At 50.2% G+C, this 16,287-nt stretch overlaps 3 protein-coding genes across 3 annotated transcripts; 2 read left to right on the forward strand and 1 right to left on the reverse strand.

The window, feature by feature from the left end:
- Positions 1 to 2,276: 2,276 nt before the first annotated feature.
- STEHIDRAFT_99487 (general substrate transporter) lies at positions 2,277 to 4,847 on the forward strand. Its single transcript, XM_007305808.1, has 12 exons — positions 2,277 to 2,352; positions 2,418 to 2,466; positions 2,529 to 2,695; positions 2,806 to 2,864; positions 2,941 to 3,148; positions 3,213 to 3,319; positions 3,388 to 3,675; positions 3,727 to 3,887; positions 3,953 to 4,170; positions 4,260 to 4,365; positions 4,425 to 4,528; positions 4,590 to 4,847. Exons 1-12 carry the CDS (start codon positions 2,310 to 2,312, stop codon positions 4,646 to 4,648), a joined length of 1,569 nt encoding a protein of 522 aa, XP_007305870.1. The 5' UTR covers positions 2,277 to 2,309; the 3' UTR covers positions 4,649 to 4,847.
- A 1,059-nt stretch (positions 4,848 to 5,906) lies between these two features.
- On the forward strand, positions 5,907 to 7,202 carry STEHIDRAFT_169604 (uncharacterized protein; the record flags this gene model as incomplete). The annotated part of the gene is made up of 1 exon (XM_007305809.1): positions 5,907 to 7,202. One exon carries the CDS (start codon positions 5,907 to 5,909, stop codon positions 7,200 to 7,202), a length of 1,296 nt encoding a protein of 431 aa, XP_007305871.1.
- Positions 7,203 to 10,080: 2,878 nt separating this feature from the next.
- STEHIDRAFT_158394 (WD40 repeat-like protein) lies at positions 10,081 to 11,100 on the reverse strand (the record flags this gene model as incomplete). Its single annotated transcript, XM_007305810.1, has 1 exon — positions 10,081 to 11,100. One exon carries the CDS (start codon positions 11,098 to 11,100, stop codon positions 10,081 to 10,083), a length of 1,020 nt encoding a protein of 339 aa, XP_007305872.1.
- Between the last annotated feature and the right edge of the window lie 5,187 nt (positions 11,101 to 16,287).

Consider the following 16,287-nt stretch of genomic DNA (forward strand, 5'->3'; position numbering starts at 1 on the left):
GGAGGAACGCGTCCGGTCACAGCACGCTCCATGTGACACTTCGTGTGAATTGGTAATTTGAAGAACTCGGGCGGCCTCCGTACAGAAAGCGTCCATTCCAGTACCCAACCAATACCCTGCTCTTGCCCTGCTCAAATGGAGCGTATGCGACTTCGAAACAGCGATATTCTTGTTTATGGTCAAGATAACCAGACTATCTATACTCAGCTCGCACTACGACTTTTTGACACCGTGACTTGGAACACCGGAATTTTCGTGATTCAAAACACTAGCTGAGCAGCCTACACTTCGTCGTTCCGCCCACCTCAGTGATGGCTTTTGCTATATTTATCTTTGGAAATCGCTCGGTACTGGTACTCTTGCATGCTTCACGCCTCCGTTGGCTTGAACGAATCGCGGATCATGGAACCAAGATGAAGGTGGATCGCCTAGCTCCGAGGATCTGCCATTAACAAGCCATTAGACACTGTATGTCGAGGAACATTGGTAAGTCACGTTGCGCTGCATTATTGCGTCCTTGTCCTCTTGTACCCGCTGTGACCCGCTATGAATGACCCGTAAATTGAATCCTTACGGCTGCGACTGTGCCCATTCGTCCATTACGGTCACAGGGCCTTCCCGGTGGCATTCATACGCACTGTGCAAGTGCAATCAGTTTCGACCATGATCGGGACGTATCTGCGTCTAGTACGAAACCCTCTCCGTTTGCTGATGGTTGTTTCATCACGGGTGCGGCAGGTACATGGGTCATACGGTCTGATCGGGGCCACTGTTTGCGCTTGTACTCAACGCATAACTGACCGGTGAATGCTGGCCAGTGACAGTGTAGTGAGCTCTGATCACAACTTGTCTCTGTGTATTCGCTCAAAATAATTCTGACAATTCCTCTACCTTACCGAGGAGGAGGTCGAGCGAGCTTCATAGACACTTTCAACATCACGCTCGCCTCGTCCCTCGCCATCGGGTTTCACGGGCATAACCTCAACTCTGTATACAGTACGGCATGCTTAACTCAGAGCGTCATCCAGACGTTTGCCGTGCCGCCTGGAATGCCGGCAGAGTGCTTCTTAATTCAAGCAGTGATTCGCGGTGTCTTTTTTTGGTCGGTGGATCCGTGTCTGCAGCGGGCGGTTTGCCGAGTAGAAAGAACTTGCGAAGCAGGTACTTAGACGACATCTAGACAAGTCCTCATCTCGAGACCATATACTAGACATGCGGGCAAGCATCCCCTGTCGGGCGATCCTCGCAGGAATAGAACGAATCGTCTTTGTGGCGTGGGCGGCCACAAGTACTACCTTCACCTGCAGCTCGATAAGCCATCCTTGTTATCCTTCCTCGTTGGCCAATAGCTACGTCTTCGTGTGGGTATAAGGTCTTCCCTTCCCTCTCTCCCTGCGTCTACGCTTCTCTTCCGTCTATTTTTTCATGCGCCCCAAAAAACTGCTCCTCGGGTTTCATCGATTTCGTCTATCGTGCATAGTCTGCTAATACTTACCCGTCTCCTGCAGTCTCCTCGGTCTTTCGGACCGGTCTCACCAAAATCTCCTGAGGCTTATGTCTTGACAAGCAGCCAAAGTACGACAGGAACGTATCACTTACACTTCTTGCATTTCATCATGCCCTCCAGATATGTACGATACCGAACAACGTCGCTCAGGGTGGACGTCGTTTACTGCGGAACAGGCATCCGAGCGTAATATCTAAACGACGGAGTTCTGATTTTGCGAGGAGGGTCATGGGTCAGGACGTTCTCTATGAAGGGCATCATGTCTGCGCTGCTGAGTTCTATATCACATTAAATAGCGGAGAGACTGCAATTGACTTCGTATAGGGGGCTGTCTCGCGAGAAACAAATGCGAAGACTCTGATCTCGAGGGGCTGCTCTTGTCTATAGTGCATCGAGTCCCTTCAAAGTTCTAAGTCCTCGCCCGCACGAGTCATCAATGGTTGGCCCGGCATCCGGTCTCAAATACTTCCGTCCCACCTCGTCATTTTCCCCACCCCCTTCCCCACGCCTCATCCCCGCAAAACAGCGGGGGACGACTGTTGATTGTGGGGTGATCGCCTGCTGATTCGTCAAGGACGCGCCGGAATGTCCATCCAATGCGGCAGGAGGAACACCAGACCTACCCCGGATCTCGCGGCCCTGCGGGCCGCAGCCATGTTTGTGGCTTCAGGCACTCGCTTTCATTAGAAGTGGCTTCCCTGCTTCCTTGCGTACACGTATATAAAGCGGACAGTCATGCGCTGAGTACCCCAGGCTGCCTTGCTCCTTTTTTTGAACCCACGACAACCTCCAGTCCTCAGCCATGCTCGCAACTCAGGGCATTTTTCAGAATATCCGAGTCTACTGTGCGTCATCATTTGGACTTTAATAAGACGACGAGAGCTCGAAGCTGATGATGCGGTCTTTGCAGGGCTGGCATTCACTGCCTACTGGGGTATCACTCTTTTCGGTTACGATACGTGCGTAACAAGCGTACTTGCTCCACCCTTCGCGCACTCAGTACTCAGCTCTCTGCTTGCAGCGGTGTCGCCGGTGGTGTCGTTTCTCAGGAGTACTTCCAGCTCCAGTTCGGCTTGCGCACGGGTGATACAGTCGATCAGGCTCGGGTCGACGCGCTTTCCTCCAATGTAGTGTCTGTGTTGCAGGCCGGTGCGTTTTTTGGAGCCTTGGGCAGCGCTCCTATTTCCGGTGAGTCTTGTGCTTCACCCCTTTCCGCACCCTGGTTCCATTCCTTGTTCGCTCCTTCCGCCCCGTACATACGAACCCGAAGTCACCGGAACTGATTGATGCGGCTACAGCTAGATTTGGTAGGAAATACACTTTGTTGGGATTTACTTTGGTCTTCCTGCTCGGCGCGGTGCGTTGCTCTCGTCCCTCCATGTGTCCTCCTCTCTTGGGTCAGTATTGATGCTAAGTTTTATCCATCGCCACAGATCCTTCAAACCGTCGCGAACGGCTCTACTCGTGGTATCGGTTACATCTATGGCGGTCGTGTCGTTGCCGGTTTCGGTATCGGTGGAATCTCGGCTGTATCTCCATCTTTCGTCTCAGAATGTGCGCCTAAGGAGGTCAGAGGTCGTATTACTGGGCTGTTCCAGGTCATGGTCGCGATGGGTGTCATGCTGTCGTACTTCATCAACTGTACGTTTCTTTACTACTCTCTGTGGCCCATCGGTGCTGAAATATGCGGTCACGAATATCTCAGACGGCGTCAGTGTGCATCTGAATGACTCGGAAAAGGTCTGGACTGTCCCGTTCGGTTTCCAGATTGTTCCAGCAGGAGTGATGGCTCTGGGACTCTTGACGGTTAAGGTATGCACTTCTCATATCTTTTAGATTATTCCTATCGTTCTGAATCTGACATTTCTTTTTGCCGGTAGGAATCACCTCGTTGGCTCGCATCTCGTGGTCGTAATGAAGAGGCACTGGTGAACCTGGCTTATATTCGCAGAGTTCACCCGGATGCAGAGTCTGTCAGGTCGGAGTTGGCAGAGATTGAGGCCGCCATCCACGAAGAGAACGAAGCCAAGCGGGGACTCCATTGGAAGGAAGCTTTCACCGGAAAGGGCAACTGGCCACGATTCGTTATTGCCTTCGTTATCTTCCTCCTCCAACAATGGTGCGGACAAAACTCGGTCGGTTATTACGCACCCCAGATTTTCGCCTCTGTAAGTAATTTATTTGTCGATTTTGGAACCTTGCTAATTATGTTCGCTTAGATTGGCTACAGCAGCACGACCAGTGCACTGCTTGCCTCAGGAGTCTACGGCATCGTCAAGCTCGTCGCAACCGCCATCTTCGTGTTCTTTCTCGTCGACAGTTTCGGCCGTAAGGCCTCGTTGCTTGTCTCCGCACTTGGAATGGGCGTCCTGTTCTTCATGTATGTTTCTCCGACCCTTGCTATTCTTTGGATACATTCGTTGAGCACGGTTCTGGCTGATTTAGCATCGGAGCAATCCTCAAGACTCACCCCCCACCTGCTTCTCTCGACGGCGCTGCCCCACCTACCACATCAAAGGCAATGGCGGCTATGCTGTATATCTACGTCTGCTTCTACTCGATGGGTTGGGGTCCACTTCCATGGGTCTACGTCTCCGATATTTTCCCTACCAGGACACGGTCTTATGGTCTTGCTACGGCCAGTGCCAGTCAATGGCTGTGGAGTACGTGTTTTATATCTGCGGCTCATTCCCCTCGCCATCCAAAATTGTTACTAGCGCGGCAATATTGATCTCGATCTTGCTCCCCCTAGACTTCGTCGTGTCGAAGACTACGCCACAAATTCATACAAACCTTGGCTACAAGATGTTCTTCATGTTTGCCGCTGTCAATATTGGCGCCATGGCCATCTTCTCTATGTACGTCTTCGTATGCTCTTACATTTCCGCATACGACTAACCATAATCGCCGTTTATAGACTCATCCCAGAGACCAAGGGGCGCTCTCTGGAAGAGATGGACGTCATCTTCGGTTCAGTCACTGCCGAGCAGCGCCAAAAGCACATTCAGCAAGAGGAGCGAGGTCAGTCCTTTTTCCCTTTTTTTTCGTTTAGTTTCGGATCTGATCCTTTTCCACCCTTCAGTCCTTGAGCACGAGCACAACGACACGACGTCAGACAGGTCCCTGGAGCCCAAGGTCTGAGCACGAACTCTGTTACTTACTTATCACGTCCGCGCTGTACTCTTCTTTTCCGCGTGCCCCCTTTGTCGTGGCATACCCTTGTCTTCGATGGGATATGTCTAAGGGCAACAGCGATGATCATGCTTTGTTATGTCTTGGTTTCTGTGTATACCGTCCCATCTGTAATTCTAGTCAAGTCTGTTCCCTCGACGGTCGTAATGCGGCTTCAACGTTATCCTTTCGATTGCATTTCGACGCACTGCTCAATCTTTCGGAGATCACAGTCTGAGAATGACGGAGAGAAATAGAGCTCGATATATTGGGTAATGTCAAAATGATTTGTAGATGGGAACAAAGAGATCGGCAACTGCCGTACAGGTCTCTCCTTGAATTCCCGATCTCGCCCGAACCTTCGCGTGTTACCGCCATCGACGAGGCCTCTGCTTGGTCTCTGCGAATCAACTGCAGATCAAACGTGCTGTGTTCATCGTTCAGTGCTATACGTTGCAGTCACTACTAGAAACTGGAGAGTCCCGTCACATCTTGGTTACATAGGTACGATCATTCTTATCGCGTTCGTAGTACTTCCAACGGGATTTCCTTGGGATTTTTCAACGGATGACGGCTGACTGACGACTGCGTTCAACATCTGTCCCGATTTAAGGCAGGTATCGTTTAGGTCGCTACTCGAGGGCATTCTCTCGTTGCGCTCACTAGAAGCCACTATTCGAGACATCATAGTGTTCGAAGGTAAAAACTGCTCCAGTGATACATCAGCCTCGAAACAAGTTTCTCACTTGTGCTCAGACTTGGTGTCAGGTCATGACCGCAGCACGTCTCCCCGACGAGATTCTCCTAAAGATTTTCAGTAAACTGGATAGAAGCTCCAATGCTGCGAATTCTTGCGTCTGTAAATCGTGGACGGAAGCCGCGACAAATATGACATGGGAAAATTTGGGTGATTGGACGCAGCCGTTGACCTCCATAGTCGGGACTCGTAAAGTGGACGACGGGACAGTCGTACGTGTCTCATATTAGCTGTGAAGAGCAAAAGCTCATCGGTGCTGCTCAGGATTTGATAAGACCACTTACCCGGGATGACTGGGATCTATTCCTTGCTCATACTCGCCGTGTACGCAGTATCAACCTGAGTTATTCGCGCACCATCTACTGGAGTACAGACGCCCGACGACAGTTGTCCGAAGGTCCACCCGGCCTCTTCCCTTGTCTTCGATCTCTGCGACTTCCGAGTGATGGTTTGTGTCCAGATCTTCCAATTATGTCGGAATCGGTGCATAACCTAGAAATCCGAGTCGGGCAGGCCCTGTGGCCTCCTCCAAGTCAGTACAGTTCTCTGCTGGGTGACATCTCCCAGAAGATGCCAAACATCGTGGAGCTAAAAATCGAAACCATGGACCTCTCTATGGAAATATTGGAACAGGACATCTGTCGGTTGATTGCGAGCCTCACTTTACTAGAGAAGATCACTCTCCCGTTCTACTGCCTCCTTCCTTCAATAGTCAGTCAGCTTTCCCACGTCAAGAATCTGCGCAATATCGAAATGGGGAACAACGCGCTGTCGTATGGCCGCACAGGAGACGTTGACGACTTTCACTCCATCCTTGAATCGTCCTCCTTCCCTTCGCTCAAAAACCTACACTTTTGTTCATCCTTAGAAGACGCTCGGACGTTCCTTGGAGGGGCATACTCTCCGGCCTTTAGATTGACCTCCTTGTGGCTACGTGTCACTTTCCCTGGAATGGACACACAGCATCGCACCTCTCCTCGATGTTTTCGCTCGCTTCTCGAACTCCTTGCGAACGCATGTGGGCCTCTGGAGCGATTGGAAATCACCATGTCAGCTCCAAATGACAGCGACGAGGACGAGATGGAATCCCTTCCACGAATCACCTACTCCGATTTCAGCTGCGTCGCTCGCTTCCGTTCATTGAAAGCATTCTCCATTCAGCATGTCCATCCCATTGAAATCACCGATGCAGATGCGGAGACACTTGCTTCGCAATGCCCGCGTATGGAGGAGCTCACCCTAAATGCTTACCCGACTTCCATTCCTCAAGCAGAAGATCTCGATTTCGCAGCCACATCTTTATCTGTACGATCACTCGCATCCTTTGCTACCCACTGTCCCCACCTTAAATCTCTAGCCCTATATCTTTACATCGATGACGACATCCGACATATCGACTCTTCTGCCTACTCCCGGTTCAAGAGTCTTGAAGTATTGAATTTTGGGTACATCCACGCCCCTCGTCTAGCGCGCCAAAAGGACATCTGCTCGATTCTATTCAGCATACTTCCCCGTGGTTGCGAGCTCAGAACGTACGTCACGGGCCAAGTCGACTATGACAGGATTGGTGTAGACCGGCCGAGCTGGGGAGGGAGGAACTATGCAGCAGCAGAGGCGGCTTATGCATATTGGAAAAGTGTGGAAGAGGTCTTGAATTTGATGTGGCGTACGAAACAGGAAGCCGAAAGGATGTCACGGTCAAGAATACACGAGTTGGAGGGCGAAGTGGCTCTGCTGAAGCGGGAACTAGCGTTGGCTAGGACGTAGAAGTGATGCTCTATTGCGCAGGTAAGCTCAGTTAATTTGCTTTCCCAGTGAACGTTGCTGTTGTGCTTATGTCGACAACAGCTTGGCGAACAGATTGGTCACGTCTCATTCAATTTATTGAGGTTCAGAGGCAGCAGGATTGCTAAGAGAATTTATCTGGAGTCAATTTTGAAGCTACGGTTACCGTCGATGTGCACGGGTAAGATGGAGATGTTTTCTTGTGTTTTCTGTATGTTCCTTTGGAAATGAGCGTAGCTGGTCGGGCCCTTACTTAGGCAGACTTGTGGCGGTAACATGGGGAGCGAGTGGCGTGAGTGCGTTGTTTCATTTGAGGATCAACCAGAGTGTCTTGTATAGGCCATTGATTGAGGGTGAATACTTCGCTAATTCTGCAAAACTTCGTGCAAATTCGCGTGCAAATTCATACAGACACATTCTTGTTCGTACACCACATCATTCTATCGCGGGAAAACTCGTCTGCGGGACTTTGGGTGTCGATACGACAGCCTCTATTTGATGATAAAGACGGTCTTCGTAAATGCGTCCTGCTATATATCCTCTAATGTTCGGCATGAACTAAATGGCACATTACGACGACGGAGATAGCGAGGACTCTTGCCCACCGTAGTATAGATACAGTGCCATATGCCTTGACGGGACAGGGCCTTCTAAGTTCTCAATCATCGAAAGGCGACGTTGTCGTCCTCGTCTATACTTTTGTAAAATTGCAACATACTTATACCTTGCCAGTGTACGTAGATGGTGATCTTCTCAAGTATATTTCCACGTAGCCGCAAGCCCTCGATTAGGACACTTTCTCCGCCCTCTTCACTCGACTTATCAGGCAACTGAAATTTTCCCGAACCTCGACGAAGTACGACGGATATCGTGCCTGTATATGTGTCAGAGGACGCTTATGGGGAGAGCTGAAAAAAGGGAGATTTGGTGGCATCTTCTCACCAGGCAAACAAGCGAGGAGCCATCCTTCAGAGACCATATCACCGAACTCGGGGAAAGAAATATCTTCAGATGTGGCTATTCTCTGTTTTGGAGACTAAAGCTTCAGGAAGTAGCCTTTGACGGTACGAGCGGTGACTTATATAGAAAGGGTTACAACAAAAGTAACTTGACACAGTCGCTTTTGCCTGCGACAAGTAGCTTTAAGCAACTTGTGGCAGAGCCAGGGACTCTGTCAAGTTACTTAAGCGAGAAAAAGCTAAGCAAGTGACGAAGTAACTTGGTGCTCACCCAAAGTTGCTGATGACCACTTGGATGTCGTGAACAATGTTTTTCCATGGTCCATGGGCGAGGTCTCCTGTGTGGTCATAGACACTGAGTATTCTATGACAGTCCAGTGTATATTTACAGTGAATCAATCAATTGAGCGGTCTACTAGACTTCATGTCTGCTGTACCAGATCTGTCAAGGGTGAAGTAAAGATAAAATGCAGTAAATAGCATGAAGTAGTTCAGCTGTTCGAACCGATCTTTCTGAGCACAGAAACCGCAGAAAGATGGATGATTGTCACTGCACCACCAGTGAGCGCCATCCACAGTACAATATTGAGGGAGAGGACGTCGAACTTTGTCGGTGACAGTTTGGCGAACAGACTGAGTCCCAATTAAATGTAGCCTTGTACCGCTGGAAATGCCTACTCTGCGAGAAACCAGTTGCAATGAAACATCCACTGGGGCCAAACGGCCGGATCAGGTCGCCGTCTGGTGTAGCTCTTAATAAATGGTTGAGCGTAGCGAAGGAGCGGAAGGATGACGGTTTGAGATTCGATAACAGAATGACATAAAGTTCAATGAACACTAAACAGCAGCCGGGCTCGTGAGATTTTGGCTTGACAGCGAGGGCGTGTCCTGGTGCGACTGAGCTCATCGGCGGGGCACGAGATCACACAGAGAGAAACTTAACCTAGAGGACCACCGACGAGCCTGTCAATGAGGTGAACAAGACCAGTGTAAGTAAACCAGGCTCTTGAATGTAAATATATGTCCAATAGAACCGTGGACGGATCCAAGGAGAGATAGGCTGTGGTAAATATGCAGAGTGACAGAGATGGACAAGGTACAGTCGTCGACGTCAGTGGAGGATTTCCAAGGGGCGCAAGCAGCATTATCCAAGCGTGGGAAAAGTAAACGGGAGATTGCGGGCGTCACTTGGCGCGGAAATAAGTGAGCGAAAAGGTACTTTATGCGCACTCTATAGAAAGAATTTCACATACCCGGCCAAGGAAATGGTCCGTCCGCCGATTCCTGGATCGCTTGGTGCAGCAACGAAATTAAACCATCACTGCACAGGGAAGAAATGGCACGGGGAGGCATGTCAATTCGTTTCGATATGAAAAGGACTCGATGACTCAAAATCCTTGTGAGGGCGTTATGGTCATTCGAGTGAAAGCAGTGTTCTACGAGATCCTCGACCTGATGTCTGCGAGTAAGTAATCCGTAAGCGAAAGGGTTTTGAGAGAATTGATTGGAAGTTGATAGAACGACAGATATAGAAGGAATCCGGGAAGAAATTTGTAGAGCCGTTCGTTCGTTGGATAGGTTACGAGTATTTGGTCGCTGCGAGTTGACGGTGCTCGATGTGATTTCACCTAGCCATGTCAGTCCGACGATCTTTATTTGTCGCCACACGGGATCTTGCGCCGTATTAGATTTGATGAGATAAGGCTGATCGAGGTGAGGCGCATGTTCGAACCCGACAGAGGGCATTATTCTGGGACATTGTTCTTCTTTATTTAAATCCTGGGTCACAAAAGCTATCACTCACTGTATGAACATTCGGGAGCATCAGGTCCGAAGCAAATAACACACATATTTCAGGAACGTAAACGTTAAGAACTTCATTTACAATATCAGTACACGGCTTAGTACCACCAACCCTCATTCTCAGTGAGCGGAGTACCCGTCGGCGGAATATCCCACAATATCACCAACCTATCCATCTCCCTACTCGAGACCATAAACCTCCCATCCTTCGACATCGCCACCACTCCAGGCACCCTCCCCATCTCTATCGACGGCAGCCACTCCCCTCCCGTATCCGGATACCAGATCCCTGCAACGCCATTAGGCCCGACGGTAAACACCCTAGCGAAGCCATTCTCACCGATGACGATTGACTTGGTACGATCGAGGTGCTCAGAGCCTTTGAGAAGGAGATCCGGCATTTTGTTGGGGTAGGTTTGGAACGGAGGTATAGAGTCCTTGGTCTGTAGCGGGACGATGCGAACATCAGGGCCACTCGAAGCACACAGAATGCTTTGGCCATCGAAAGTGAAGGTTATAACATCGATCTTGACAGAGATGGGCTTGGAGTAATCGATATATGGGGAAGGGATACATCGTTCGGTTTGATAGTCGAGGTCGAAGATGTGCATAGAACCATGAGCGTCCCCAGTCGCGACGACGTTGCCCTGATGAGAGAACGCGACGGCGGTGGCGGGACCTGCCAGACGAAATATCCTAGGAGTGCGGAATCGAACAGGCCTGAGCGTCCAGATGTAGAGCACGTTCGTGATGAGGATACATGCGAGGTAGGAACCATCGGGAGAGATGGCCATGCCTCGCACGCCAGCGGAGTGTTTCATCGGGTAATAAATTTTGACATTATGTTTGACATCCCAGGTCCGGACGGTCTTGTCGAGAGAGCAGGACAAAGCGTATTGGTAACCGCGGTCTGCGTAGGACGGGTCGAAGCAAAATCCCGTGACTGGGCCTGTATGGCCGGAGAGTCGTCCTGTGACACCACGGGAGAGAGGTTTCATGGTTTTGGTGTCGCGTATGTAGATTGCGCCATCTGTAGAACCGGCTGCGATCATGCGACTGTCCGGGGAGAATGACAGGCAGTAGATGGGTACATCATCGAGCAGCACGCGGGCGTTCATGGTATCACTATTCATCTGAGTGAAGGGTGAGAATCGATGAATATCCGGGAGGGCGTGTCAGTACAACGAATATCAATGCTTTATATACAGAGTGAATATCCTTACTGTGCGAAAGCGACGGAGAAAGATGCGGGACAGAGTTGAAGTGTAAGGGAGAGAAAGGTGGTATTTATATGGGACTGGCGTTTCGCTTTGTCTTCTTTGACACAACACGTGTGGCACCTTTCATGACAACGAACCGTGCCGTCGCTTTGTTCCTTGTGTGTCAGCACCAATAATGGTACCACCGAAGGATCTAGAACGATTTGAATATCGCTGACACAAGGAAACAAAAGATAAACTCACAGACGACTCGAGAACCCGATCGATAGCTCGATCTAAAGAAAGGAAAATCGATGAAAGGGACAGCGAGAAACAGCGCTTTGGCCATTTCTGTAGAACAAAGCACTCGTACATAAGAGGGAGAAATCCGAGTCGACACATGACTGGCCAATGTACCTGGCATGCCTACAAAAAGTGCATGGAAAATGCAGAAACATTGAAATGATAGACGATTGCATTCAAATAATTATTGCATATATCGTTGGTTAAAGAGACGCTGCGGGACTGATTGCTCCAATCTTTGCATAATAGAGTTCCACACGACAGGGTTGTGGTATTAAAGGCGACATCAGTTCTGATAGTTGGGAATTGACGAAGGTCTCTGAGAGCTCCAGCGTATATTTTACGCTTCGATAGGTGTCTAGGACTCTCAGCAGGAGCTTTTTATAGGTGTCATTCGAATGAACTGACATCCGCACCAGACTGTAAGCCTAGTGACCGAGAACCACTCTGTGCAGTCATGATGGCACGGGTCGTAATCATACAGCGTCATCTTCGCACTCAGATTTGGTACGGGTCTTGCTCAGAATTTGCGCCCGCGTTGCTCATTTGACCTTCTGGTACTACGGCATCCTGCCTAAAATATAAGAACATTCTCTGGATGGGCGCGATCTGTGCCACATCTCCGCTAGATATCAGAACGAGGTCGGCGCTGTGGAACTGAACATATACTCAAGTCCTACTAATTAGGATCTACAACACAGATGAAAAAAACAGGAGATTGCAGAACACCTGCTTCATGCGTCGTGCGTAAATATAGAGTCCAGCCAGCATATGTATAAGTGAACTCGGACCCAAAATAAGTAGCTCATGCATCCACTGCGCGATCGAGCCGGACTAGCAAGTTGGGCAAACGAAGATCCTTGGTAATTCAAATCTCAGCGCACAGAAGAGCCGCAGCCATATACGGATATGCGGTACTCATTAAAGGTTATCATATATGCGAAGAACGAGGTCGAATTCAGTTGGAGACGGTACGAATCCGATATTCGTACAAATGCGAGGGACCCCCAAAAGTGTGGGGTGTATCTGACTACCCCTGGGCCAGAAGACACGTTTCAATCCACTGTTCGATTCCCAAATTAGCTGAACTCCTGATTACATACACTGAGTGCAACGCAAAAATGCTAGGAGATCATCGCTCGTGAGTCCCTACGGACTCGACCGTCGAAGAAGTCCAGCACTTTGCAGTCGCCCATGATGAGCCCGCCGATGAGCCCTGGCGCCTCGTATAAAATTGGGCCCCCGCCCGCAGAACATCAATCACGAGCCCTTCAAGGTCCCTCTTTAAGAGCCCTGAAAAGTGCTATGTATGTATTCGTGGAGTCGAGCCGGAGTAAAAACGTTTGTGAAAAATTCATTCTCTGAACTGGAGTCGAGCTGCCATCTCTGGACTATTATCTATCTGAACAAGGATCTTCGAAAATCGATACACTTGCGCAGGTTTGCCTGAAATAGACGCAACTTGGCTGTTTCTTTGGCTCCGTCTAATGCAATGAGATATGCAAACATCGTTTGCGCTGCCAACATCGTTTGCGCTGCCAACATCGTTTGCGCTGCCAACATCGTTTGCGCTGCCAACATCCCATGTTTCGCGATGCTTGCTGGGCTCGTCGCCACCGACACGTGAAGTGGCGCAGCCCACAAATAAACGACCGATTCGGCCGGACCCGCAACGCGGACGAGAGTCTCTTCTGCGTCTCTCTATCCTCAACGGCTTGTCGAGTGGCTTCAGGAAAATTCACATAGAACTACAGAATACATGCCCTTTAAGAAAATTGCGACAGGGTATCACTATTACTGACATGATACGAACGCTGTCCAAAATGGAAGCCGCACATTCGAAAGATACATCGTGTCAGATTCGCGCATCGTGACCTACTGCTCCATGCTCGAAGTGGAGAACTCGTGGACCAAGCAAGTAGCGGAACAAGATCTCCAACTCGCTGATATATTAGTGGATATCATGCGCATATATCACTCCTGACCCGCATTTTAACTTAACTGGGGATAACTGGGGCCCAACTGATGGGCTCTAGGCAGGTATGCACCGACATACTTGAAATACTCCGCCAATCAGGGAATGAGCTCTAGTATATGTTGGAATTTACATCCCTGTAGATATGCCCTGAGATAAATATTATCGAGTACATCTCAATTGGCGGATTACACGACGCGCACGGGACACGGGATCGAGAGTGCGAAACACAACTCCTGATGCTGGGACTGAACAGTCGCTGGCCTGCGTCGGTGTTTGCTGCTCATGATCATGAATGTGTTTCGGAATTATGTCAACTAGCGCTCAGAGAGCGTGGAATAAGTATCGTTCCGTGTATCTTCCAATTGTCGAATCTCACAAGGCGCAACGCATAGGGTCTCGACTCGCAAAACCACGAGCGTATACAATAGCTATATGAGAGATCGCCGACACTGTTCTGCACCAGAGAAGGTACACGCGTTTCGGAATTACCATATCTCTGAGGACTAGCGCCCATAGAGTACGGATTCGTGGCGTTTCTCTTTTCTCTCAAGTCCACGACGGGTGCAACCGGACAGACCGAGAGCATAAACGCAACTGTTCCAAACACGACTGATACGAATGACTGGTTTGCAGACACGAGCAAGAATACCCTACTCATGTCGATGATCATAAAAGCGTCTCGGAATTACGGTGTCTCTGAGGGCTAGCGCGCAACAAGCGTAGAATATCATTGTGTATCTCTCGACGAGCGAGTTTCACGACGCCGAACGCGCACGGGGTACACAAAGACCACTGGTATTGGTCACTGGTCCACATTACAAAAAGTGCATGCGTTTCGGAATTACCGTGTCTCTGACGACTAGCGCCCAACAGGAATGACATATTCACGATCAGGGACGGTATGAAGGGATGGCATGACGTGCTGCACTACCCGTCTGACGTTCAGTGCGATTGTGAAATACACCTCTTGCAGGACATCCTACAGCGACCAAACTGAGGGGATCCATACAGTCCGCATATATTCGCATATATATGCCGCTTACTCTTTCTTTCTGACGGAACACCCGCCGTTCGATATGCGATGTGAAAGGAGGCGCACGAAAGGAGATAAACCTTTTACCGAAACTCACCGAGATTTCGCGCGATACTTTTGGGTGCTGAGAAGTTTTTCAAAAAAGAGAAGATGGCGATGGAGATGGGGACAAAGAGGGCACGTAGAAAACCAAAACCTAAAGCGAGCGCCCATAGAAGACTCTTCTATTTCTGCGACGCGAGGCCCGTTGATCCGCGCTTTAATCGTACTGTATGTGACTGCGAATGACGCGCTGCGAGCAGGCTTTTGTGCACGAACAAGAACAGCGAGTTCGAACAGGCACGACGATCGTGACGTGGCAAACAGATCGACAAAGAAAAAAAGACAGGGACGACGAGGCAGTTCTCACAGATGGGATGGAGGTCGTAAGAGAAAGAGAGGGATACGAGTGATTTTTCCCACGATGATATTTGGTGTTGTTTACAGGGTCGGAATAAACTCGAGGCGCAAAGTTGGAACTCCTCTCGCGAGCACTCCTCTTCTTTCCCCCGATCGCCTCTTTGCCCCTCCCCTGCTTCCTCTCCCCGCCCATTTCGCACTCTTCTCCCCATTATTTCTCGGCCTTTTCGCGCGATTTTCGTGATAAATAGGCCGCAGCGATGTCGAATAATCGACAGAATGGCAGCAGCAATATGAACAACGCCAACGGTTTCTCGCAGCCGTCTTTTGTCCCCGCTTCCTTTCCCTCTTCCGCCGCTTCTTCGCACTCCATCCCGACCTCAGCCACCGCGCCCTCGACCTCGTCGTCTCCCCCGGCGCCGCCGCCCCCGCTCCCGTACACGCAACACGAGCTGCCTTATCGCCAGCAGCATTATCTCCCAAATGGTGCGTGCCCGTTCCTTTTTCCATTTTCTTTTCTATGATGGATCATCTAATTTCTGTTTTTTCGTTCGTCGGCTGATCGCATCATAACACACCACCCACCCATCAATTTCACATCATTCCCCTTGTCACATTTTCGTCACACAACAACAACAACAACACGCGCGCCTCGCTCGTTAGACTACGTCTCGGGCAGCGGCAGCGGCAGTAATGCATACGCGAATGGAGGGCCGCGTACTGCGTTGAAGACCGGTTGGAAACGCAAGGCGGCGGGCATCGACGCGCATTCTCCTACCTCCAACAACAGCAACAACTGCAGCAACAACAACCTCGGTCCCAATCCCAATCCCAACGGTCACGGTAATGGATACGCAGCGAGTTCGATGCCTCCTAATCCCCACGCGAAACATTCTACCTCACAAACTCCATCGCACAGCCAGAATGGACACGGACATGGGAATGGTACTGGGAGTGGTGCGACGGCTGGTGCTGGTGTTGGTGCGATGAGTAGTGGTGGTGGTGCCGGTGGAAATAGTCCGAATGAACGGCCGTCAAAACGCGTGAAGATATTCCTTCCGGCTTATCATGCGTCTGTCACTCCCTCTCGCGACTCGAATCCCAATCCCAATTCCACCTCGTCCACCACGGATACGAAGTCCAATCCCCATTCGAACGGAGCTCGACCCACGTCCCCTACAGTCCCGCCGCGTTATACATCCGGTTCGCCGTTCTCGAACGGGAATGGTCTCGGTAGCGGTATCGGTAATGGTGCGAGCGTCAAAAACGATGATGGCAATAACAATAACAATAACGGTACGGGTCCAGCTCCCGCTCCGAGTTCTCGTACCCGTTCTCTTCCTGCTACCTCCACCGCTCCCGCACGCAACACCACCACCATTTCTGCCTCCAA

This window comes from Stereum hirsutum (assembly GCF_000264905.1).
Source record: "Stereum hirsutum FP-91666 SS1 unplaced genomic scaffold STEHIscaffold_10, whole genome shotgun sequence".
NCBI lineage: Eukaryota > Fungi > Basidiomycota > Agaricomycetes > Russulales > Stereaceae > Stereum > Stereum hirsutum.